Below are 27,084 nucleotides of genomic sequence, written 5' to 3' on the forward strand. Positions count from 1 at the left end.
TCGGACTAATATCACCTTAATTCTCTGTATTTAAAGGTAATATCCATTGTCACAGCGAGGAAATACTCCTAGCGCGGAGAGGGGGAATTGTTTTACGAGCTTCAACTAGGATCATCAATTCTATTATGCTTGAATTATTGTATCGGAATACTACCACCTTCATTCTCTGTATTTAGAGTTAATATCCATTTTCACAGCCAGGCAATAATCCTAGAACGGGGAGGGGGAAGGGTATTACAAGATTCCACTAGGAGCATAAATTCTATTATACTTGAATTATTGTATCTGAAAAATATCACCTTTATTTTCTGTATTTTGAGTTAATATCCTTTGTCACTGCCACGCAATAGACATAGATCGTGGAGGGAGACGGGTTTTACTAAGTCAAACGATGAGCATCAACTCTATTATGCTTGTCTTATTTTATCTGAATACTATCACCTTCATTCTCTGTATTTAGAGGTAATATCCTTTGTCACAGCCAGGCAATAAACCTAGCTAGGGGAGGGAGAAGACTTTTACGAATTTCCAATAGAAGCATAAATTCTATTATACTTGAATTATTGTATCGGAATACTTTGTCCTTCATTCTCTGTCTTTAGAGTTAATATGCATTGTCACAGCCAGGCAATAATCCTAGCGCGGGGAGGGGGAAGTGTTTTACGAGTTTCCACTAGGAGCATAAATTCTATTATACTTGACTCATTGTATCGGAATACTATCACCTTAATTCTCTGTATTTAGAGGTAATACCCATTGTCACAGCCAGGCAATAATCCTAGCGCGGTCGATCATAGTATCCAAGCAAATAGCATGGTCCTATACAGGCAAGCAAAGACTGGTTTAGGAAAAACTAGATTAATAACAACAAAAAAATAATTGATATATATATTGGCAGCTAAACAAGACGCACCAGTTTTCTATAGCACAGGAAAGAATGTAAAGGCCCTAAATCCATAGGTACATGTACCGTTCATATTGTATACACTTTTGACCATGGGTTTTTCTTGCGCAATTCAATGTATTTTTTCATGTATTTTTGAAACTGTACTGCATATTCGTGTGTAATTTCATGTGTAATTGAAATCAGCACCTCTCTTACTACTTACGTAACGAACTTCTATATTCATATATTTTTATCACGTATATTAGGGGGTTCGCCCCCTAGTCAATACCTTGCTCTTTGAGTGAAAGTTCAAATTTTGTTCCAATTCTTTAAAAATGACCGCTTAATCACAAAGGCCGTTAATTAGAAGAAATGGCTCATATGAAAGTACTAAAAAATCTCTGGCTTAAAGAGTGAGGTATTGACTAGGGGGTGAACCCAATCATATATGTAATATTTTCTGTTCGTTTAAAGTTTTGATGTTGCTGCTGTTACTGAGCACAAGGTGCCAAATCAATTGGTAATCTAAGAAGAACCCAACAGACAACAGCTGTCTATGAAAATGTTAACTGACTCAATACTATTTCAACTTGGATTCTTGAATACTTTGAGTATTGTGGCTTTGTCAATAATACGAGTTCAATTTTAACTTGGAAAAAAAACAAATAAACTATCAGGCTTTATTTTTCTTTTATTTGATGTCAAACTTTGATTTTACAATCTCCAACTGATAGCCAAAAAAAAAATTCAATATTTATGGCTCTTCTATTATTAGGCTTTAGCAATAATTTATTATCCATCAAGTTAAAATAAACTATGAAATGTTATTATAGTTGTTCTTAAACTCTTCCCTTTTTTGTTTCCTACCACTTTAAAATGAATATATTCTTTTTTCCTAGAATTCTGATTAGCCAAATTTTCTAAAGTTTCGGTCATTACTTCTAATCTTTACGAAGGACCCTCTCGAACTTCTCTGTATGGAGGCATGGCAAAAATATACGACACATCAGAAAATCATGGAAAAGACAAAAATCTCTTCCCCTCCTCTTCTCAAATTGACAACAGACATTAAAGACAAAGATCTTTCCTCCATAAAGTTTTGGGAGAAATACAATACATCACACAAAAATCAACACAATTGAGCCAAAAACTAATTGGACAGCGGCCAAAAATTTCTACATCTCCTCTTACGATGTTCCAACTGTGTAGGCAAACAGTTCCTTAATAATAATTGTTTCCTATTAATCTTCTTAATTTCCGGCATCTAGAAGTGATGAAGGACTTGTGAACACTCTAAAAGGGTTCATCAAAATAGAATCCTTTTTAGTGCCAGGTAAAAGTAAAAGGGTCATTTACTTAAGCGGATAATTTAAAAAAGTCAAAGCAAAATGTGCATTTCCTAAAGCGCAGGATTACAAAAAGTCCAAGCAAAAGGTGCAGTTACTTAAGCGGACAATTGCAAAAAGAAAAAGTAAAAGGTGCATTTCCTCAATAGGAGAATTGAAAAAAGTCCAAGTAAAAGGTGCATTTCCTTAAGCGGAGAGTTGCAAAAATTAAATGTAAAAGGTGCATTTCCTTAAGCGGTGGATATCAAAAAGAAACAGGTGCATTTCCTCAAGCAGAGAATTGCAAAAAGTCCAAGTAAAAGGTGCATTTCCTTAAGCGGAGAACTTTAAAAAGTAAAAGTAAAAGGTGCAGTTCCTTAAGCGGAGAACTGCAAAAAGTAAAAGTAAAAGGTGCATTTCCTTAAGCGGAGAATTGCAAAAAGTAAAACTAAAAGGTGCATTTCCTCAAGCGGAGAAATGAAAAAAGTCCAAGTAAAAGGTGCACAAGTGCATTTCCTCAAGCGGAGAATTGAAGAAAGTCAAAGTAAAAGGTGCATTTCCTGAAGCGGAGAATTGCAATAAGTCCAAGTAAAAGGTGCATATCCTTAAGCGGAGAACTGCAAAAAGTAAAAGTAAAAAGGTGTATTTCCTTAAGCGGAGAATAGCAAAAAGTAAAAGTAAAAGGTGCATTTCCTTAAGCGGAGAATTGCAAAAAGCAATAGGGACATTCCCTCAAGCGGAGAATTGCAAAAAATCCAAGTAAAAGGTGCATTTCCTTGAAGCAGAGAATTGCAAAAAGTACAAGTAAAACGTGCATTTCCTTAAGCGGAGAATTGCAAAAAAAAAAACAAGTAAAATGTGCATTTCCTTAAGTGGAGAATTGCAAAAGTCCAAGTAAAAGGTGCATTCCCTCAAGTGGAGAATTGCAAAGAGTCCAAGTAAAGGGTGCATTTCCTTAAGCGGAGAATTGCAAAAAGTAAAAAGGGCATTTTCTTAAGCGGAGAATTACAAAAAGTCCAAGTAAAAGGTACATTTGTGTAGTAAAAAGAAACCAGATACAATTGTCTTCAATTTAATAAATAAAATTGTAGAATAAAATCGCTTAGAGTGCTGTGAAAAGGTTCCCGATTCCGTTACCAAGAATGATTTCGTTGCGAATACCTTGGGTTTGCAAACATGAGGAACAATCCAGGGGATCAGGTTTCCATTGTCCACCGTCCAGATGTATTTTTGACAGTGCATAAACATAATTTATTGGCCTTTAAGCTTCGATAATGTGTAATCTAGAATTGGCTAAATTTTCCAATCAATTTTAAACGGATCTAAACAATTGATATAACTGAAGTAGTGTGTTACCCAATAGATTAAGAACAATGATACATAATATTAAACCAATTGTTAATTTTGGGGGGCTTTTCTCTTCACTTTCCCCAAAAATTTATTATTTACAACGACATAGAATTTTGTGTCAATACTAGTATTGTATAATACTGGTTTTACACAAAACTCATATTGAATTTTATACAATACTCGTAATAGCCTAGTCTAAGGCTTGAACTGTGTTTTGTCAACTTTAAACGTAAGTAAAATAAATGAAAAAGTCTTATACAAATCGAAAGAAAAACCAATAGCGCTGTCAGAGTCTAGAGATGCTCTTTGATGACACATATCCATTTTTATGTCTAGTTTTGCCCATCTCGATTGTATAATGCAGGATTACTTAATTACTTAATAAGGTAGGATATTGAACATGCAACTAGAAAAACTTTCTATAACAGGCTCGAGAGGATGTAGTATATTGCCACCACCCTTTGAGCCTCTCTTTCTTAAAACATGTGGAACGAAAAATTAAGGCATATCTTAATGCCCTAACTTATTGACCGATAGATTTAATACACATAATATTACCAACACCCATAAATAATAACAACAGAAACTGGGCAGTTTAGTAGATGAATATATATATATATATATATATATATATATATATATATATATATATATATATATATATATATATATATATATATATATATATATATATATATATATATATATATATATATATATATATATATATATATATATATATATATATATATATATATATATATATATATATATATATATATATATATATATATATATATATATATATATATATATATTATACATATGAACTTATTTGCACTTCAATGCCTGATAATTTTTCATAGTGAAAAAATATTCACTCGTATAGGGATTAATTACAAACCACTTACTAAAAATATTTATATCGGAAAGCTTTCCCTTAAAAGAAAATTCAGAAAAAAGGACACAAAAACAAGATATTTGGGCTAAACACACTAAACATACCGTCCACTTTTATTTGTTTTCCCATAATTCTACACATTTCGTCTGTTTTTACTGTTGCGAAAATTTAACTTTTCACAAACCTAGATACCCCCAAAATTTATTTCACACATAAAGTAAAATTTCTTTCTCGAACCACAAAAACTATATAAAATTGCTATATTAAATTTATATGGATTCTCACTACTCTCACTACCGGGCTTTAGGATTCGGTCTTATTATTTTTAAGCAAAGAAATTTCGGTGCGCAATAAAACTAGATTAATATCGATAGAAAAATAAAACTTTAGTTTAAAAAAAACAATCAATTGAACCTCTATTTTTTTCTAATCCCATCCAGAATACCTTTTTTTTAAATAAACAAGTTTTAATCAACCTATGGACATGATGAGCCTTAAACAAAAAAAAATGAAATAATTTATGAATAAAAAGTACGATATCCTTTGCGGTGAGAGGGAAAATGTGTTTCTTATGAGCTAGAACTCAGTGCAGAATTTTTGGAAAGTGATTAAAATGTAACTGGCCTAAAACAACGAAACATATTCGTAAGCCACTTTTTTTCACTAATTTATTTTTCATATAACTTAAAAAACTAGATAAATTAATCTGTAATGTATTTTCCATTAATTAATGCCACTTACCTAAATCTTTATGGCTATTTTAGCAGGAAGACGCTAATACATGCCAAAAAAATAGGCTACATACCACTAGGTAAGAGTAGAAAGGCCTCATGAGCTCGTCTCACGCACCCCTGCTGCCATCTACAATTTAGTCTAACTCTGTCAGTACACCAAATAAGGACATGGAATCCCTAGGGAGAGCACGTGGTTAATGGGGTCAATGACCTCTTTTTTCAAGGTCGATTTATTTGCTGTTGTTGTTGTTGTTTTGGTCAAGTGCATGCTCGAGGTGAATATTATGAGTTTCCAGAAATAGGAAACAGTTAGATTACATGTTTCCTTCTCAGCCAATCAGCGAGTCGGATACATATCCCTTCTCAGCCAATCAGAGGCTTGCTTGCATATTAGCGATGGAGGATTGTAGAGAATATAAGGAAAGGGTTTTTGTCAAAGTTTTATTAGTCTGTGAATAGAATTCAAAGGAGTGAGAAGAAGAACAGTTTTGACTTTACTCATTTGGATATATATTTGTGTTGATGGCGAGTGGAATGTTTACCCTCTTAGAAGTTGATAGTGGAGTTGAAGGTAATAATAAAAGAGCACCAAACATTGCGGTGGAAATCACGAAAGGATCACGGCTTTGTCCGGAATGGGATGTATTATATGCAAGATATGTGATATCCTTGAGTAAATTTAAAATGGAGGATCAATTATGTTTCGCCGCTAAAGTTGATATAGCACATGTGAATAGACTTCAATGTGCTTTAAGTGCATTAGTGAAACATATCGAAGACAATAAACTCTATCGCTAATTGTACATGCTTAGTATTATTGTTGTAATTATTCAATAAAATTGTTTCGAAATCGAAAATGTTCTCTTTCTTTTCTGGTTAGGTTTGGCTAGGGGCTAACGAATCAGGGTCAGTCTGAAGTCAGCAGTCGGAGTGAAAGGATTGAAAAATGAATAAATTTGAGAAAGAGAGAATTAGATCAAATCTAGTGTTTATGGAAAAACATTTGATTTTGGATGACGATTTTCTCGAGTTATCTCTTAAACGCAGGATATTCTCTTGTCAGGGAACACTTGAAAATATAATGAAGAGTGATTCTCCCCCATTGGACTGTTGTATGAAACTTTTAAAATGTGACTCAAATGCTTATAGTCAATTTATCGATATATTAATTGAAACAAAGCAGAATCATATCGTGGATATACTTTTGAAAGCATTGCCAATGGATTTAATGTAGATGGCTCCCCCACCATTCGAAAGAGGTAACGTCACAGAGCTACACCTCTCCCCATTCCCCTCACTGAATTTAAGGAGCGAGGACGATCAGTTTCGTTTTAGCTGTGAGAGAGTTGATATCGGAAACCCAAAAAAAAAAATGTTCTATATATGTCCATTTTGCATGTACACTCTTGGCAGTTGGACTCAATTTGAGAATTGTACAATTATTGATGACTATAGTGAAAAGTGCAAATTATATAATCCTTGTAAATTACATAGAGGCTATGCAGTACAAATTAAAGGATGTAATTCATGTCTTGAAGAGATTTGTGACTCTCACCCTAGAGGGCACCTATGCTCCAATTGTCACTATGATAAATGTGATCAGTGGGAGAATACTTACCCTTCTATGATTGGAAAGAATCCCAAACTTGATTTTAGAGTATTTATACGAGATTGGTATCGTCGTGGATTTAAATTATTCTGGGAAGAGGAATCTGGTCTACGATTCAACTGTTGGGCTAACAAGACAATTTGGTTTCTACGTCATCGTTATGACGACACTGCTAACTATGACTATAAATTAAGTGATTTTTATTTGGCAGTTACTGATTGTGATTCACCATTCAAAACACTATCTGATATTGCTTCAAATAGACCGATTGAAACTCGTGAATTTCAAAATATGAATGCAAATAGTATCATTGACTATACAAAGAGATATGACAAGAGTGAAGTTATATTGTACTGTAGAAAATGTGACCCTGACTTTGCAGTCAATCAAGATCAATATACAGTGAATCCAAATGATTTACCAGCATTAGTGGTTCACGACAGTTGCCTATACACCGAAGAAGAAGATGAAATCTAAAGTGAAGATTTAAAGAAATTGTTGTATATATATATACATTTTATTAATAAACAAATTCACAAACATTTTTAAGGCACTTTACTCTTAAGACACTGAAATCAATACTGTATAGGTCTGAGAGGATATTTTCCACTAGAAAGTCGTTCAGACGGGGATTGTCAACATAAATGTGGAGAAACTGCTTGTAAGCATAGCTACGACATCGGAACACAAAATTTAGTAGTGCATGGAAGCCACAGCTTTTAATCGTTAGATCCTGAACCCTCTTCTGATTTTGAATAATAGTTTTCCCACTGCTCTCAATATAGTTGCTGATGTATGGAGCGTAAAATGTATAGGGTAGACCAAGAGGATCAAAAAATTCAATCGTCTTCATTGTTTGAAAGATGCACAGCCAATGACTCGTCAGCACAGTCGACGGACGGCTATTAGCAATAATTAAGGTATTATTGACACTTTGAATTTTTCCAAGAAAGTCCGAGGGCAGACAATAGGATTTGTACTGGGACATGTAGGGGTCCATATTAAATAAACTGATTATTTGACCGGTGTTCATGGAGCCAAGTCTAGTAGAACACTGCCTTCGGGAGTGATTTCCCAATAGGTTTCATATTGATTTAGTGAGATTAGTGCAATACTCTCAGTCAATGGGTAGGCAAATGTACACTCTAAACGCACACTCCCCGTACGTACTATACTCATATCCTGTGTGCCAGACAAATCCAGAACAATGAAACCATGTGTTTTAGCAAACATATTTTCGGTTACACCATTTTCAAATAGTTGAGAGTCATGATCTAGGGTTTGCATGGTCAACTCATACAATGTTCTATAGGATTTATCAAAGGATAGATTGTAGAGTGTGATACCGTTTACTTTGCACACAAGAGATGAAAGTCCAAACATCTCGAATGTATGTGGGCATTCAGTCCACGATCCTATTACGCTGGCACTTTTCACAGATGCCAAAGCGAGTTTTGACTGAATTTCACCAGTGAGAAAGAATGAATCGGTGAAGGTGCGTGAGCCCATGGCAATATGACGTTAATTGGTGATTGTATAAGGAACAAGTAGTTTAATATTATTTCCATTGGCTCTCAGTTTTTCCACTGCCAAAGCAACAGAACTCATGACTTGTTGTTTGCGTACATGAAGTATTGCCGAGGTGAGGGAGAGACTTACATCAGGATTGGCAGCAAGTTCTTTTCTCAATATGAAATTGGAGGGTGTAAGTGTCAATTTTATATCCACTTTAACATTGGGTGGCAGCCATTGGGGTATATTAAATATTTCATGATATATTTTTCCAACTAGATGAAATTCACTAGTTGTAGCATTTTTAAGTGCATCTGTACTATCAGTATTAGTAATATATTCATTTGCGATGCAGATGCCTATCAATTTCTTGTATGACTTGGGTGTCGTTAGCATGAATTGCATATAGCTTGTATAATTTGAGAGATTGCGGCTTGTGCTCACCAGCGTACCATTGATGTAGACACTAATTTGACGAAATCAATTGTGTAATATTCAATTTTCATAGGATATTCCATCGGCCCGAATTGGCATTGTATAATCGGAATTGCCGGACTTTCATTTGCAAATCTATAAATGTTGAAGACATGTCCATAAACTAGTCTTCATTGGAATAAATTTGAAAGTGGATATTATCGGAGAGGGGTTGTTGAGGATAAAATTGTTCATAGTATCCATGCTTGACAATCAAATCAACATTTTCAGCATTGAATAGATTCAATGAGGCGGTGATTGAACGTTGAGAATCCTTATGCGGTAGGTAGGACATTTTAGGAGAAGAAATCTAGTTTCGATCAAACAATTTTCTTCCTGGGGCTTCTTCTTCTGTTTACAGCACGTGTCGGCTTTTTCCTTCTTCTCTTTGACAAGAGGGATGATGTCTTTCGTTTCCGACCTGAGTGGACACTGATGAGTGATGCGTTGTCCGAAGCACTTTTTTTTTAATCCTTGCCAGAGCCCCAATCGTATAGTGTAGAGGATGCAAAATCTGTCACAGCCGGTACAAGATATTTTCTAGCCAGTGGTAGTGAAGAGCGAAACAGCTTAGCAAACCAACTACCAAGACCGTAGCCAGACATTGACGAGCGACCCTTGTAATAGTCCATTCCATTGCCCTGTTGTCTTGGGCCAAGAGCATTAACATAGCAGTCAATATCAGGACAAATGAATACCACTTTTCTATTAGACATCTTGTTGAACAATGGGACGGAAATGGCATGTAATCACTCGTCCCCCTCATCCAATGTTTCTACTATTTCTAACAACCGCATGGTGTTAGAACTGTCTCTTTGCGCAGTAGCATAGGACACTGCAATAGCCTGGTGTTCTTTGATTCGGTTTGGAAATCGGAGAACGTTCACCTCCACCAGCTTAGCTTCACAGTCTAAAGATATTTTTTTGCACTGGAGGAGGGTGTTTTGAAAATTTTTAAGCGTAAAATGGACTTATCCCCTGAAACTGTTTCCACAGTCTGATAGCAATGCTGGGTACAATGCCTCATATGATTTTGCAGCTTTAATTCAGTCCAAAATCTAGAGAGGCATGTTGGACAGTTGAAACGTGTCCCCCTAGTCTTACCCTCCCCCAGAACTCTACTAATGTCTTTGATCGGGTTAAAATGGCCAATTGAATTGGTAAGGTCACTAGGTGGTGTATACAACAACCATATCCAGTGTTTGAATAATTAAATCGAGGGGCCTCTTACTGCGAACACCATCCCCTTCTTTTTAAAACGGACCCGATCTTCAAATTTAGTTTCATACCGAGTCATAGTAATACCGATATTTAAAGTAGTATTAACCCTTTCAAAAATATCAGTAGATCTTAGCATTACTGGGTATTTTCCCTCTAAACAAGTGAAATATACAATGGGAAAATTGGACCCTGCCTTCCCATGTACAGCCCAATCGTCTAAATTCGTCTTGGTAGCGTCACGTGCTAGAGGCTCGAATGCTGATATGAGGAAAGCATACTTGAAACATTTTTGACCTGTTTGAAAACAAATCTTCTGGACACCTTTACAACCTACTAGATCTGGATTATAATTTAAAACTGTATCCCTTTCAGCCCCACCTGTCCCCCCTCTTAAAATAAAATCTTTCTTAAATTTACAAATATTCACACTTAAATTTTCAATAAATAAAACTACAGACCCACTACCGTTTTCGTTAAAGTTCTCAAGATGCGCTATAATTTGACCTACCCTCTCCGAAAAAACACACTCAAAATTTTCTAAATTCGGATAAATCAAACGCATCTCGGAATGTAAATAATGATAATAAACTTCGCTTTTCCCCTCATTTAAATAAAACACCTTTAAAACAAAAGAAACCTTAATTGAATCCCTCCCCCTCCCCACAATTGAATTTGGTTCTCCAGCAGTGCACGAATTTTATCTACATAGTCATGCACAATTTCTACGGGATCACACACAAATTTTCCCCCCATAAGTGAATTAAATGGAACCCCAAAAGTCGCAGTGTAAACAACTATATTATTTAATATTGAATTTGACAACTGAAAGTCTGGAAATGTTGTTCCCCCCTCCCCCGCTTGTATATTATAAACTCCCCCTCCCCCGCTTTGTTAAATATTTGAGTTATGCGAATTCTCCACTTCAGTTGTTTGAAGTGGATTCGTTAGGGTATCGGAGGGCAGAGGAGAAGGAGGGTTCCCGGTTAATTCGTGTATAAAATCCTCCAAAAGCTGTAATGTATTTTGGCTCAAGTCCCCCTGCCCAACTGCGCTATAATCTACATTAAAAAGAAAATCATCTAAAAACTCATCAATATCAAACGGTATTTGACTGTCATGTAAAATGCTATCGTCCCATGTTGAATTGTTGTTGGAGAGCTCCTCTCCTCCAACTGATGACGATGGTGATAATGAATAAGGGACCAATGCTCCAATCTATAAATGAAAAAATAGCTTATTTTCAAAGTGTTCAAATCATCCCTACTGTTTTTAAAATTTGGATTATTATTTAAAGTCAGCGCTTAGTAGTAGCAGCAGTATGCACATAGTAACATTTGGTTAATTCAACTGAAAGTTCCAATTTCCAACTTAATATAAGATATTTACAATCTAAAACGCCGCTTTACATAAAATTGACAATTTGATTTTGTTCAAACAACCCCCTTTCCCAATTTCCTATATTTAATGCTCCCCCTCCGAGCCGGCCATCGCGGCGCTTTCCCGCAGCGCTTCCCCCGGTGTATCCCCCGGTGCTTCCCGCGGCGCTTCCCCTGGCGCGGCTCGGGCCCACCGGCGCCCACGCGCTTAGTAGTAGTAGTAGTAGCAGTATGTACATAGTAACATTTGGTTAATTCAACTGAAAGTTCCAATTTCCAACTTAATATAAGATATTTACAATCTAAAACGCCGCTTTACATAAAATTGACAATTTGATTTTGTTCAAACAACCCCCTTTCCCAATTTCCAATAATTAATGCTCCCCCCTCCGAACCGCTCTGTCCTTTCCCATAAAACAATAAAATTCAATTTTGAAAAATAGCATTTTGAGTTTCATAGTGGAGAGATAGCGTTAAACTAGAAATTACCTAAAAATATTATCATGAGATATCGAAGAGATAGCAATAGTGGGGGGGGGAACAGATAAAATAGTAAAAATTAGAAAAAAATAGTGTTTTTACTTGCAAAAAAAAAAAATTCCATCATTTTTATATATATCGGAGGGAGGGAGGGAGAGGGAGCAGAAAAGTTTAAAACCCTGGTTGGGGGGCGAGGGGTTAATATTTTAATATCTCTGAGATACACTTTTACACAGTGTTGAAAAATGGTGAAAAGAAAAGACTTAAAAAAACATTGGAAGAAATAGATATGTATTTCTATAAGATAGGTAGGAAAAATGCTCACATTTGCAAATCCTGGCTGCACTTGGGTGCCGGATGGTCCAGGTAGCGTTTGTTCGAGGGCAACCTCATGATTTTGTATAGTTCCTGAGACCCTCGACAATGTAGGATAAGAGGATGACGGGTAAGCTACCTCACAATTTTCCGCAAATGCGGCATTGAAAGTATCCATCCACTCTCTTTTGGGTTTTCGGCCTGGCTGTGCAGATGAAGCTTGGGCAGGCAGTGTAGAGCTAGAGGACATCGGACAGCGGCCATATTGTATAACTGACTCCCTCACATGGGTTTTATCTTGAACCCTAGCCCTCTTACTGGGAGGCGACAGGCATTCTTCACAATTTGCCTTACCCCTTGCTCTCTTACTGGGTGGCGAGGGGGATTCTTCACAATTTGCCTTAAAGAAGAGAAAAAAGTTAGTAGGTAAAATAATTTCCCCCTTTTTTAAAGAAGGAAAATTAGTATCCCCACTAACAAAAATTTTGTCTACCCCCCCCCCTAAATTTAGGAAAATTAACCCACCCTAGGTCTATCCTCTCATTGAGTTAATCTTGTGATTTATTCAAGCGCAAGGCAGATCAATAAAGAATATATCTTACTGTCTTTTATTCAAATGTTATAGTTAAAATCACTAAAATGTTGAAGAGAAATGGTTAGACACTGAAGTCGAAAACAATTATGGTAAAAACAATTATCTTTTCATTTATATTTTGTCACTATTAAAAGTGCTAACCCCCCCCCCCCCCAACAAAAATCCTGGATACAAAATTGACCCCCTCCCCTAAATTTAGGAAAATTAACCCACCCTAGGTCTACCCTCTCATTGAGTTAATCTTGCGATTTATTCAAGCGCAAGGCATATCAATAAAGAATATATCTTACTGTCTTTTATTCAAATGTTATAGTTAAAATCACTAAAATGTCGAAGAGAAATGGTTAGACACTGAAGTCGAAAACAATTATGGTAAAAACAATTATCTTTTCATTTCTATTTTGCCACTATTAAAAGTGCTAACCCCCTCCCCAACAAAAATCCTGGATACAAAATTGACCTCCTCCCCTAAATTTAGGAAAATTAACCCACCCTAGGTCTACCCTCTCATTGAGTTAATCTTGCGATTTATTCAAGCGCAAGGCATACCAATAAAGAATATATCTTACTGCCTTTTATTCAAATGTTACAGCTAAATCACTAAAATGTCGAAGAGAAATGGTTAGACACTGAAGTCGAAAACAATTATGGTAAAAACAATTATCTTTTCATTTCTATTTTGTCACTATTATAAGTGCTAACCGCCTCCCCAACAAAAATCCTGGATTCACGCCCCCCTTCTGGGAATATAAAAGAAACTTTATCGAAAGAAAGCTTGAAAAAAATCCGTTTCAATTCTCCAAATAGAAATTGCATATGCCTGCGCTAAATCATTGCAATTGTCTGAAAGTGTTTTAATTTAAAAGAGAAAAAGTTCCTTTGACTTGGCACCGCGTTCATAAACACATAGGAAAAGGGGGACAAAACTCATTATGTCAAACCAGAGCGGCATATTGCATTAAGAATTGGCGGAAGTCAGTGGTCGCTTTTAGCTAGGATATAGAATGCTTAAAATTGTATAAATTTAACGAAAAGAAAATTATTTCTATTATGAGAATTATCATTGTAAAAACAATGAGGGAGGGGGTTAGGTTTTGAGGGTAAAAAGAACATATTTTATATTTTTTATCGAGTATAAAGATTGTATAGTGATGCTTGTACTAAGCTGTTTGAAGAATTTCTTATTTTTAGGCGTTTCTGTTCTTTTCTGGTTTTAATCTGCATTGAGCATGCCTCGTTTGATGCATTTAAAGTATTAGCGGTAATTTTTTTTTATCTTTCCTTATCCTTTTTCGGGAGCTAGTATTTACCCCCCACCCCCAGAAAAACCAAGCCAGAGGAAAATAATCCCCACGGAAAATATCTCTGAGAAAATACATGGAAAAATACCCCCTCCCCCCCCCCGAAAGATATCATTCCATGCAGCAGATTGGTCTCCAATCTCTTTGAAAATAATCCGTTTCACTTCTCCAAAATAGAGCATTGCATAGGCCTGCGCTAAATTATTGCAATTGTCACAAAGTGTTTTAATTTTGACGGAGAAACAGTTCTTTTGACTTGGTCGCCGCTTTTGTAAACACAAAGGAAAAGGGTGACAGCTAATTTTAACCTCGCGTAGAGCATTAGGTCAAAATAGAACGGCATAATGCTATAAGAATGGACGGAAGTCAGTGGTCACTTTTAGCTAGGATATAGAATGCTTAAAATTGTATAAATTTAACAAAAAGAAAATTATTTCTATTATGAGAATTATCATTGTAAAAACAGTGAGGGGGGGGGGGGTTAGGTTTTGAGGGTAAAAAGAACATATTTTATGTTTTCTATCGAGTATAAAGATTGTATAGTGATGTTTGTACTAGAGTGGGAGGGGTAGGGGATTTACCTAAATATACCGGAGGGTGACCAAGGAAAATAACTTTATTTGAAAATAAAAAATAAAAATGTATTAAATCAGAACTTACATTGCAAATTGAAGTTGCCAAGGCTTCTAAAGAGTCAAATTTATCCATTGTTGTGTCATCAAATATGTCAAAATACTGTCTGATAATTTAATCACATTGCATGCCCGTTATATACGAAATCTCAAGGGTGAATTGCTATGTAACGGGGAAATCCAACGTTAACCAGCTCTCTGATTAGCTGAGAAGGAAACACGTGATCTAACTGTTTCCTATTTCTGGAAACTCATAACATTCACCTCGAGCATGCACTTGCCCAAAACAACAACAACAACAGCAAATAAATTGACCTTGGAAAAAGAGGTCATTGACCCCATTAACCACGTGTTCTCCCTAGGGATTCCATGTCCTTATTTGGTGTACTGAAAGAGTTAGACTAAATTGTAGATGGCAGCAGGGGTGCGTGACACGAGCTCATGAGGCCTTTCTACTGGTAAGTAAAATATGAGACTCTAAGATACTTAGGAGCTAGGACTATATAACCAGCCATACGATGCCTACAGATAAGTTCAGACTTTAGAATGACAGGAAGAGAGTTTATAAGCTATTTTTCCAGAGAAGGGGTGGGGGGACGTCAGACGATGGAAAAATGCGAGTTCAGTTGTTTATTTTTTTCCAAGATGCTCTGCAGAGGGAATCTTTGGAATAAACTTGCACTTATGTCCAAGCAGCCTATATATTAGCAAGCAAAAGAAAATTAAGATTTGTATATCTTCGAAAGACAGTAAAAACAGGAAAACAAAATGAAATATTGTCATTTTGATTAGTTCTAAATATCAATATCCACAAAAAAAGACCAAAGAAGGCTTACACGTCAACTTTGAAGCCATAGTTTTCCAAAAAAGGAGGAGGGGGAAGAAATCAAGAAAAGCTACCTTGATGCAGCCATCATTCCTTCGGCTTGAATGAGAAGTTGTGTCTGATGGTCTGTGTTATAAGCTCTCACATAGGCAATATTATCTAGGACAAGTCTTCCTTCAAGTTCATACCGATTGGCAATAGCTTCTACTCTTTCGGGACGAAATGTGCCTTCAGTATCGATATACAAACATTTACCATCCCCACCCCCACGATCTATTGGCATCTAAAATTGAAAATTAGAAAATTCAGATCATTGAAAAATACAGCAAAGTCTGGAAAGATGCGAGCAATCCCAGACAATTCTACACCCTAAGGTTTCATGTAATCTATTAGGGATATTGCTGATGCGTCCTTTTGACAAAATAAAGGCACACAGTGTGTTTTTATTTCGGTCAACATTCTCGGAAATTTTCATCTATTTGTTGGGAAATTTTCAAATATTTGTTTTCCAGGAGCTTCGGCTTCTGTGGGAGGTCGATTTCCTGAACCAAAATCTGAAAGGCCTGGGAATGGTCAACCACCTGTGACTGTGAGAATAAGTAATTCATGGATTCAAATATTTTTCTTGTTTTTTTTAAGTGATTGGGACTTTCATAGTTCGAGTGACCAAACCTTTATTTCAGAACATTGAGGGTATTGAGAGTATCGAGAGTATCGAGAGTATTGAGATCATCAATGGTATTGAGAATATCGAAGGTGGGATCGTTTATCTATAACGTTTTTTCTTCATTCCGAAAATTCGGGGGAATCTTGTATTAAGGATATGAATGACTAATTTTATTCATTCACTATACCATATATTTCAGAGTATTAAGGAGATCGAGAGTATTGAGAGCATCCAAAGTTGTATTTTTTGTCTTTAACCCTTTTTCCTGCTTCATTCAAAATCTTTGGGAGACTCAAAACCATCTCATAAAAAAAAAAAAAACATTGTCGTTTTTTACATTGTCGAACTTAAAATATTTGTTTTCCTGGAACTTCCGCTTCTATCGGTGGTCGTTTTCCTGAACACAAATCTGAAAAGCCAGGGAATGGTCAACCACCTGTGAGAGGAAGGGTTACGAGGTCAACTACTGGGAACCTTGATGAAAAGGAAATGCACGGTGATTATAAGCAGCAGTAATTAATTGAGAGCATTTTCTTTGTATTTGAGGAGTTTATGCGTGTTGATTTCTTTGTCGAATAGGTAATTGAAGTGGTCTTGCCGTCATTTGTTTTGAATTTTTTTAATTAATAGTTTTGACTTAATCATTTTAATTTGAATATTGAAATATTTTAATATGATAAATAATTTGAATATCAATAAATGGTTTAGCATTATTTATCTCATTGACGGTAATACCAATACTATGTCCATTTTCATAGGGAATGAAGAGCAAAATAAAAACATTGACCAAAATTCCTTAGTCATGATTTGGACTGGTTTCAAATGTTAAATTCTAATTTTATCAAGTTTATGGTACAGTGAATTGTGAATAGATAAAAATGTAAATACTTAGATAATGTGAATTTTGATGTTGAGGGTAAAACAGGTCCTTCTTCAATGTCCATTTACGCATAAAAATTTAGTGTTTTTGTAAATATTATTATATTCATATATTAATGTTATGTTTTAACCCACAACTGTCCCCCCTCGGTCAAAGTTATACTACCAATGAGCCTCGGTGATGGATATAAGAAACAGTGAAACTGCCTGATAACGAAAAAAAGTGATACTTTTGGGTAACCAGCGGAGGGCGCCATGGGTTTGAATCCTCTCCCCCTCTCCAATTTTGTTCGACTCGTAAGAAAGTAACAAAAAATATATAAACAAAATTTTGATGTTTTTTTATAAAAAAATTTACCCCCGCCCCAAAAAATATGCTGGATATGGCTAGAAAAATTTGATTTTCAAACCAAAAATCAAACGGTTGAAATTGAAATCAATGTCAGAAATGTTTGATATACAAACAGTTCACCAAAAACCGAAGTTTCTGGTGAACTGTTCTGGACGCCTCTACTAACAAACGTAAAAATGTACTGTTCACAGCTGTATTCAGGCTTTCGAACATGGGTAAGAAACTTATGCAGGGTCAAAGTTAATATCTAGACGTAGATTTTAAAAAATTACGTTAAGAATCGACCTAAGGTGAAGCTTGAACTATTTTATATAAAAAATTCCAAATTTACCGGGTATCATGATTTCTTTTGAGAACTTTACATTCTCAAAAAATGTTCAATATGTCCAAGAAACCTGTTACCCAGTTTTAACGTTGAATTCTGTTTACATCCTAAAGATACAAAAAAGCTAAATGTTGCATATTTATGAAAAATCAAATCTTTCTTCTTTCATAGTTGCAAACTCACAGCATTTTGCAATTGCAGAAGTTCATGGGTTCAAAGATTTTTCTTGTTTTTTAAAGGATTCGGACTTGCACAGTTTAGTTTAATCTAATTTCAGTATGCTGATATTGAAGAGCTGTGGATCCCGTAAAGCTATATAACTGGATCTTCCAGATACATCTGATAAGATCCCAGTGTTGTAATTGTAACATCGGTTTCGAAAAATGCTCAAATTCATTGTTGAGCAAATCTGTAATAGAATATACTTTTGCCGGGAAACAATTAAAACAGTTCCTCGCTAAAAGCTCCTCTCCCGAATACAAAAGTCGGGAGTGTCGGATTTTGAGGGTATCGAAGGCAGCATTGTTTTCCTTTGAACTTTTTTGCTTCATTCCAAAAATTCAAATGACTAAATCTGTAATTTCGAGTTTCGAGAATATGTAGAGTATTGAGAGTATCGATAGTATTGAGAATATCGAAGGTTGTATCATTTATCTTTAACGTTTTTGCTTCATTCCGAAAATTCAGGGGACTCTTGTATTCAGTGTATGAATGAATAATTTTATTCATTCACTATACTATATATTTCAGAGTAATAAGGGTATCGAGAATATTCAGAGTATCGAAAGTTGTATTTTTATCTTTAACCCTTTTTTTTGCTTCATTCCAAATCTTTGGTAGAATCAAAACCATCTCCATAAAAAAAAATATTAGTTTTGTACATTGTCGAACTTCAAATATTTGTCCTCCTCGAACTTCGGCTTCTATTGGCGATCGTTTTCCTGAACCCAAATCTGAAAAGCCAGGGAAGGTTCAACCACCTGTGAGAGGAAGGGTTACAAGGTCAACTGCTCGGAAGCTTGATGACAAGGACATGCCAGGTGATTTTAAGGAGCAGTAATTAAAGGAATGCATTTTCTTTGTATGTGAGGAGTTACAGAGTGCTTCGGAGTATTGAGAGTATTGAAGGTTGTCCCTCTCGTGCCCACCATTACCACAAACACATCCAATCAAAATTTTGAGATAGCCACTATTTTCAACGTAGTTGAAAGTTCTGGAAATTAGGTCTTTGAAGATGACAAACCCTCTGCAACCCCCAGGATAAGGTTATAAGTTATGCCCTGGGAACATATAAGGTTTTTATAGAAAGTGTTGTCGTAAAAACTTCAAAAAGGGCTCATTCTATTTGAAATTGAGTGTGCTATTGCCTCTTTTAATAGTCAAAAGTAATCGGAAGGAGAATCAGCCCCCCCCCCCATACCCATCATTTCACCAAACATTTCCGATCAACATTTTTATATGGTCATTTTGTTCCTTTTAGTTGAAAATTCAGGAAATTATGTCTTTGAGGTTGACAACCCTCCGCTATAGCCCTCGGGACAAGGGTCGTACGTTATACCCTTGGGGCATATAGGGTTTTTATAGTAATTTTTGTCGTAAAAGCTTCAAAAAGAGCTCATTCGGTTAGAAACTGAGAGAACTATTGCCTTTTTTATTAGTCGAAAGTGATCAGAGGGCAAATGCCCCCACGCCCATCATATTCCCAAATACTTTCAATCAAAATTTTGAGATAGCCATGTTGTTGTATGTATTTTTAAGGTCTAGAAATTATGTCTTTGAGGATAACAAATCCCTCAGCCTTCAGGGCAAGGGTTGTAAGTTTGCCCTGGAGGTATATAAGGTTTTTTTTATAGAATGTATTGTCATATAAACTTCGGAGGGGCTCATTGGATTGGTAATCAGACTCTCTGGTGTTCTTTTTCAGAGTTAAAGGGATTGGAGGTTACTTTGTTCCCCACACAAACGTTGTATTGTCTAGAAATACAATTAATAGAAATTTTGAGATAGCCATTCTATTCAAAATAGTCTACATATCATATAACAAGGTTTTTGGGGTTTGAAACAAACACATGAGATTGTGGACAAGGATTGTAAGTTATACCCAGGAGGTATTTAATTCTTTTATGAAAGGGATGATTCTTTAACTTTAAAAGAGGCTCAGTCTTTTTCCCTGAAAAAGTCTGTGTCAATATATAACGAACATAAATTAATCTAAAAAAAAACTTTTTCAACAAAACAAGTTTTTCAAAAAAAAGGTAAAGAACTCCATTAAACCGAAAATGAACAAAAATAGACTCAAATAATCTTGTAAGTATGCAACTACCACAAATCAGTATCAATAAATAAATAAAACCCAAAACAAACAGAAATTAAAATAAGCAACAGATTCAAACTCAAAACGAGCAGAAATTAATATGAGTAGGGTTCTAAACCCCCTATGCTTTCTAAAAGCCAGAATACAATTTTAATTTACTGAAAAAAATTCCTATAAATGTTTTCATTTATATAACTTTAAGAAATCAAAAATTAATTAAGATTTTAAGGAATAAATATCAGCATATGTATATTAAACTGACAATGCACATCTTTTTCAGTAAATTCATTTGAATTTTTTTCATTAAAGTACGAATTAAATTCTGGATTTTAGAAAGCAAAAGGGTTTAGAACCCTACTCACACTAATTTCTGCTTATTTTGAGTTGAACTCTTTTGTTTATTTTAATTTCTGTTTGTTTTGGGTTTTATTCATTTATTGATACTGATTTGTGGCGCTAGCATGCTTGGTAGATTATTTGATTCTATTTTTGTTCATTTTTTGTTTAATGAAGTTCTTTTTTGAAAAACATATTTTGTGGAAAATGTTTTCTTAATTAATTTCTTTAAAGATGTAGCTGGCGGATTGGTCTTCTAAGCCTTGTGAAAGCATTGTTAACCTTAGCCTTGTTTCTACTTTGGGAGTCTTTGTTTGAGCCCTAACCCGCTTCTTATTTAGTAACGCTTCTTTGGCCTTTACTTGGTAAATTCTTGTAAATACTGCTATTTAGCTTGACTTGAAAAATAGACATCCGGAAATGGCTCATCAGCTGATCAACTTCAAGAGCTATGTTTGAAGATTCCACAAAAATTTTATCTATTCGTGTATTAGGCTTTAGTATTGTTCTTTATTTTCCTTTGAAAGCCTGAAAGCAAGACATTTTTAATTGTATTTTTATACTTAGCTTGGTTTTGTGTAATTTTGCCTGCGTCATAGACACCAAAAACTCCTGAGGCAAAAACAACGTATCTACGCTCTTGAAATGCGCGCAAATATGGCGTCACTCATATAATTTATTCCTCCAAAATCAAGATTCTCAATTAATTTTATCAATGTTGTGACCTATCTAGATCACTAATTCAGGTCGGGAAATCTCAGGAACCCAATATTCCAAAAAAAATATGAACCCGTTTTCGAGAAAATAAATATAAATAAATTCATACTTATATCTTCAATCATTCCTCGTTTAACGAGATAAGGCTGAAAGAGGCATGACATTCACCACAATTTGCACAATTAGCAAGGTTATAGACAAGGATAACCATGACAAGGTTATTTGGTTGAAATGTGGGGCCTTGCATAAATGGCACATTTTGGAGTAGACCTGGTACAAGCTGATTTTGTATTACTTGGAGACACAGTTAAATCAGCTACATGGAATTTCAGTGAACTCGGAAACACCAATAAATCCACTGCCCAATTTTTAGCCCTTCCTTGATTATACGAGGTTTTGCACTCAGATTAGGAAACTGTATCTTCACAGCGGTAAACTTCCAAGTCTAATAATCATTAGGTATAGTTCCACCGCGCATGGATCGCTGAACATTCTGCTCAAATATGTGTTTATCTGTTTGTAGTACATTTGCTGCTTCTTCGTTCAACGGATCTTCAGGATTTGGTTATAAGAAGAGGTGTAAGAGGCCATAAGCAACAGATTTTATAGTAAGTTCTGGTTACCAATCTTCTCTGAGGATGTTTAAACAGACGTTGCACTCTAAATCAATATTAGGGTGGTATATCACCGTCTTGTATTTCACTTTTGGTGCCTCATTAGGGTATTCTTGACCAATTTTGAAGTTGAAAATAAATTTGCCACCTCTGTAGAAGCCCTCATCAGTACATATCACAAGCTTAAAATTAAACAGGTCATCTTTGTCAGGAAACTCTATTGCGCAGGTCTTTGCAAGGTCTAACTCTCCAAAATCTTTTTGAATTCTTAAATGAGCAACTGAAGCTCTCCTTTGAGTTAGATTTCTTAATAACTCTCCTTCTCTCGTTTGGTTTTTCTTAGTAAAAAGTTTAATCATGTTGATAAATTAAATTATGGTTGTTTATTTTGATTTCTTCAGTTGTATGTACCATCAAGCAATTAAGGCATCCCCATATTCTTTGTCTAGCAAGAAATATGCTTAGAGCTTTTCATACAAAAAGAGGATGGTATAGGAAATTAATGTAAACATAAATTTTTATGCATTTGGTGATAAATAATAAGAATAGCATTTTCTAAAAAAAAAAATCACAAAAAGAATTTTCGTTAGAATACTTACTTTACAAAACTAATGACGTATTTACTCCTGGGTCAGGTTTAATTTACATAAAGTTTTAAAAAGACTGTTGAGGTAAAATCAGGAGGGTTGACAGTGCCCATTTTACTGTAGACAATCTTATCTGAACCTGAAATAGCATCAGCCTCTGTTAAAAACAAATTTTTGTGTTATGTTTTTGATAATGACAAAAGACAAGCCAAGGCAAAAGTTAAGTCCAATAACAAAAAAAAATCGTAACTTTACAAAGACGCTAATTCTAATTTAAGGTCAATTAAAATGTTTAAGGGATGGATTGATGAAAATGAAGCACGGATGAATGTGATTAGAAAACTGGTGAAGCTGAGAATCGCAAGAGCTAAAGAAAATGGCACAGAACAAACGAAAGTGAGAATAAAATTGAATTATAAACGAAATTTTGAGGAGTGATCTGTGGTTGGAAACTAAAAGACATATTTGCTATGTGTAACGCATTAAGAAATTAAATAACAGGATATATGAATATAAACTACTAAAACAAGGGGCGCGGAAAAACATTTCTGAGGTAAAGATGAAACAAATTGGACAATGAAATCTGCGGTTGGAAAACAAGAAACAGCGATGACTGGCCACAAAACAAAACTTTCTGAGGTAAAGATGAACAAAAATGGACAATGAAATCCAGGGTTGGAGAACAAGGAACAGCAATGACTGGCCACAAAACGATATAAATAGTTCAGGACTTTAAGAGAGAGTTCGTATTTTTCACGGAGTGGCTGTATCGAACCTTTGGTGACGTCATGACATCAAGAAAATGCTCCAAATTTCTCCAGTTAGGAGACAAGCGACAATGAGAATCCCTATATAGAAGCCTGCTACTTTCTGAGGGCAGGGACTTGGCGGTGAAACAGCTTTCTTTAATAAAGAATTCACATTTTCACAGGGTGGCTGTATCAAACCTTTGGTGACGTCATGAAATCAAGAATAAGCTCAAATTGTCTGTGGTTCGAAGACAAGCGACCGGTACGGCATATATGGCTAGAAAATATATAATGAAAATGCTGCTTCATGTTTTAAGATGAATTCTTTTTTAATTTTGCTTAAATCACCAATATTTTTTTACTTTATAGCTTTAGACTGACAGTCGACAAAAGCCTATAAACAAGAAACTAGATGGTATTGCAGTCGAAAAAACTGTGCCAAATCAAACGATATTATGATTTACTGCAGAAATAAAAAGACAAGAAAGGAAGTTTTTTGAAATTATTTGGAAATATATTGTTTTTCATTCTTACGATAAGACATGAAAAGCGCATCTCGGAATAAAATGATAATTTGAATGTTTTTTACAGACCAAATATACAAACATGTACAAATATACAAACAGCTATCCTTGCCAGCTATCTATTTTGATATTAGCATCTTCTTGAAACCAGTTTTGATTAATTTTCGTCATTTTGCGTGCTTTTTCAAAGTATTTTATCCATTTTTGAAGAACTAATTTCTTTTGCCTTTTGTTTTTATACATTGGGTTCTTCTTGCCCAGGATGTTTAAAATGTATCAAACTGATTGAAGAACAGAGTTATCAGTAAATACCTTGGCTCCTTAATGTATTTCCTTCTCTAACAATATATTGGTCCTGTTCAACAAAGGAACAACCGGTAATAGTTTCAGGCAGATCAGACATCCAAGAATAAATTATAAAGATAGCCATTTCTACCAATTTTCGAACAGAGAGTTGTTTACACATTTAAGTACCTTGCCCCTGATACTACATTTACAAGGCCTTACACTTTTGCCCTTCAGTGCATTTTGAGCCTGTTGAAGATCTAGAAATGTTGAATCAATGCCAGTCGGATGCATAGAGCATAAAGAGGATAGAAACGGGGTTGACTAATTTTGAAAGCTTTGATCCTTCAAAAGAGCACTTTAACTTCCAATTTTCAATCAAAAAATCCAGATCTTAAGCTTTTATGGATATCCGTACTATAAGAAATGGCCAAAAGAAACACGTGGAAGGTCCATTGTTCTTCACTAAGTCAGCGCAACTGTATTAACTGTGAAAACTCTATGTGAACAATAGCACATTTGCATAACCCAGACTCCTTGCCGTTTGAGATATATTCATCCCTAGAAGCATATTGATTAGCCCTAGCATCATTACTTCAAGGAAGTCCTGGCTGAACTTCCTTTAAGTAATGATGCTAGGACTGTTTTTTAAATTTTAAATAACTTTTTTCAGTTTTAATTATCGAATTTTAATGTGTTTCTTTTACATTGTTTTATTCTTCGTGTGTTTTGCTGAGGACGGCCCTTTGATTTGATTTGCTGAGGATGGCCCTAAGAAGATGGCCCTAAGAAGAAAGACCAATCTATCCATAAACCTAATTATCGAACTATCGAATTTTAATGTGAGTTTCTGTTTTTACTGTTGTTTCTTCTTATTGTTTTTGACGGAAAGGCACTGTGGTCTTCGTCCCTATTTAACGTAAATGAAGCAAATAAAATTTTACACATGCCTGCAAAAAAATCGTATAAATTGTTCAAGGGGAAAGTCCTCGCACCCAGCTTCCCAGTCCACGTCTTTGCGCCAAGGCCAAATTTGATGGATCAGTCCTGGTTACCAATTAGCATTTCTGTAATGTTTGAGGAAACGGGATTTACAGTCTTGAAGAAACGAAACAACACCTAGCGAAGGAGGAATTAGTGGAAACGCATTGGATTTAATTAAGTCATATCTACAAAATTGCCGATTCCAAGTAGACCTACAAGGCCATCTGTCTCAGCCTAACTCTCTGGATGCTATTGGAGTGCCCCAAGGGTCTATACTTGGACCGTTACTATTTTTGATATATATATAAATGATCTCCCTAATTGTTCGCCTAATTGTTTGGGGAAATGATGGGCATGGGGGGGGGGGATTGATTCTTCTTCCGATTACTTTCGACTATTAAAAAGGCAATAGCACACTTAATTTCAAATAGAATGAGCCCTTTTTGAAGTTTTTACGACAACACTTTCTATAAAAACCTTATATGTTCCCAGGGCATAACTTATAACCTTATCCTGGGGGTTGCAGAGGGTTTGTCATCTTCAGAACTAATTTCCAGAACTTTCAACTACGTTGAAAAAAGTGGCTATCTCAAAATTTTGATTAGATGTGTTTGTAGAAATGGTAGGCACGAGAGGGGGTTACCTGTCCTCCAATCACTTTCTACTATTATAAAGGACACTAGCCCTTTCAATGTTTAATCGAATGAGCCCTTTTTAAGTTTCTACGACAACCGTTTCTATACAAACCTTATATGCCCCCAGGGCATAGCTTACAACCCTTGACCTGAGGTGTGTGGGGGGTTTGTCATCCTCAAAGACCTAATTTCTAGATATTTCAACTACGTTGAACAAAACCGCTGTCTCAAAATTCTAATTGGATGTGTTTGGGGAAATGGTGGGCGTGAGAGGGGGGTTAGTTACTCTCCAATCACTTCCGACTATGAAAAAGTACACTAGACCTTTCAGTTTCCAATCGAATGAGCCCTTTTTTAAGTTTCTACGACAACTCTTTCTATGAAAACTTTATATGTCCTCAGGGTATAACTTGTAACTCTTGCCCTGAGGGGTCTGAGGGTAATTTCCAAAAGTTTCAACTACGTTGAAAAAAATGGCTATCTTAAAATTTTGATTGGATGTGTTTAAGGAAATGGTGGAAGCGAGAGGGGGTTACTTGCCCTCCAATCACTTTCTACTAGTGAAAAGGACACTAACCCTTTCAATTCGCAATCGAACGAGCCCTTATTGAAGTTTCTACGACAACCGTTTCTATAAGAACCTTAAATGCCCCCAGAGCATTGGGGAAATTGTGGGCGTGAGAGGGGGGTTAGCTGCCCTCCAATCACTTTTTAGTATCAAAAAGGGAACTAGCCCCTTCAATTTCCAAGCAAATGAGCTCTTTTTGAAGTTTTTACGACAGTTCATTGTCAGAGTTCAACGAGTGAAGAGCTAAACAAGTTTTCAATTGAATCGGATATAGTCCTTGCTGAAATTTGTTGAACTTGTGTAAGGAACTAAGCACATATTACAAGCGTGAGTACTTTGGGGTGGAAGATTGAAACATTCAGTTGTTGAAGTTTGTTACCTGTAGTGCCCCCTCCTCCCCCCCTCGTGACTGCAGATCGTAAAACGGAGAAGTGCATACAGCTTGATTTGATCCTTATTTCAGTTCAAAGATACCCCTTATGTTCACCAACGGGGGTTTTAACCACCAAAGATCAGAAAAACATAGGTATATATCTAGACCTGTTCCACGGTACCAACTAGGTGCATAGCAAAGCTGAAGCACATACCTGCAGCTGGAATTACCTCTTTAAAGAAGCTTATACGAGAACAGATAAAGATGTAAATAAGGCTTTTGAAGAGGAGCGCCTATTCCATGATATTTTCAAGGCTAAGAGTAAAACCTACTTGTCTCTACCCACTAAAACTAAAGTAAAATCCAGCCTACCGCCGTCAACTCCGACTTCCGCATCAGCATCAACTTTAAAGGAAATAATAAATGAAACTCAAGAGGAACTAATGGACACTAAGTCCAACCTAATGAATGACATTTCTCGTGTCGTATCAGACACAATGAAAGATCGCCGAGCTTCTGAAATTATCAGTGAAGATATTGTGAACGAAGTTTACAATTCTATTTCCCTTGAATATAATGCTAAATTTGAAAAAATTTAAACAAGCCTTCAAAGACTTTATAATGCTATGAACTTGCTT

The 27,084-nt window shown here is 35.5% G+C and overlaps 1 protein-coding gene and 1 pseudogene across 1 annotated transcript; both read right to left on the bottom strand.

Annotated features, from left to right (window-relative positions):
* Positions 1–10,903: 10,903 nt before the first annotated feature.
* LOC148950235 (uncharacterized) lies at positions 10,904–21,385 on the bottom strand. Its single transcript, XM_089091810.1, has 4 exons — positions 21,296–21,385; positions 15,683–15,820; positions 12,194–12,583; positions 10,904–11,227 (listed from the first exon to the last, which is right to left on the bottom strand). The coding sequence occupies exons 1-4, from the start codon at positions 21,383–21,385 to the stop codon at positions 10,904–10,906; spliced, it is 942 nt and encodes a 313-aa protein (XP_088947936.1).
* Positions 21,386–21,572: 187 nt separating this feature from the next.
* LOC148950236 (NEDD8-conjugating enzyme Ubc12 pseudogene) lies at positions 21,573–22,100 on the bottom strand (annotated as a pseudogene).
* Between the last annotated feature and the right edge of the window lie 4,984 nt (positions 22,101–27,084).

Source organism: Artemia sp. Qi Xiang Cuo, chromosome 7 (assembly GCF_049724085.1).
Source record: "Artemia sp. Qi Xiang Cuo chromosome 7, ASM4972408v1, whole genome shotgun sequence".
Classification (NCBI taxonomy): Eukaryota; Metazoa; Arthropoda; class Branchiopoda; order Anostraca; family Artemiidae; genus Artemia; species Artemia sp. Qi Xiang Cuo.

What these genes read in the sequence shown, in the direction of transcription:
- LOC148950235 (XM_089091810.1), bottom strand. Translation starts at nt 21,385, where the DNA reads ATGTGCCATTTATGCAAGGCCCCACATTTCAACCAAATAACCTTGTCA. An exon ending in TGCTAATTGTGCAAATTGTG is followed by an intron (nt 15,821 to 21,295) that starts GTGAATGTCATG and finishes TTTCAATTTTAG; the next exon opens with ATGCCAATAGATCGTGGGGG. An exon ending in TGCAGCCAGGATTTGCAAAT is followed by an intron (nt 11,228 to 12,193) that starts GTGAGCATTTTT and finishes TTTCATTTATAG; the next exon opens with ATTGGAGCATTGGTCCCTTA.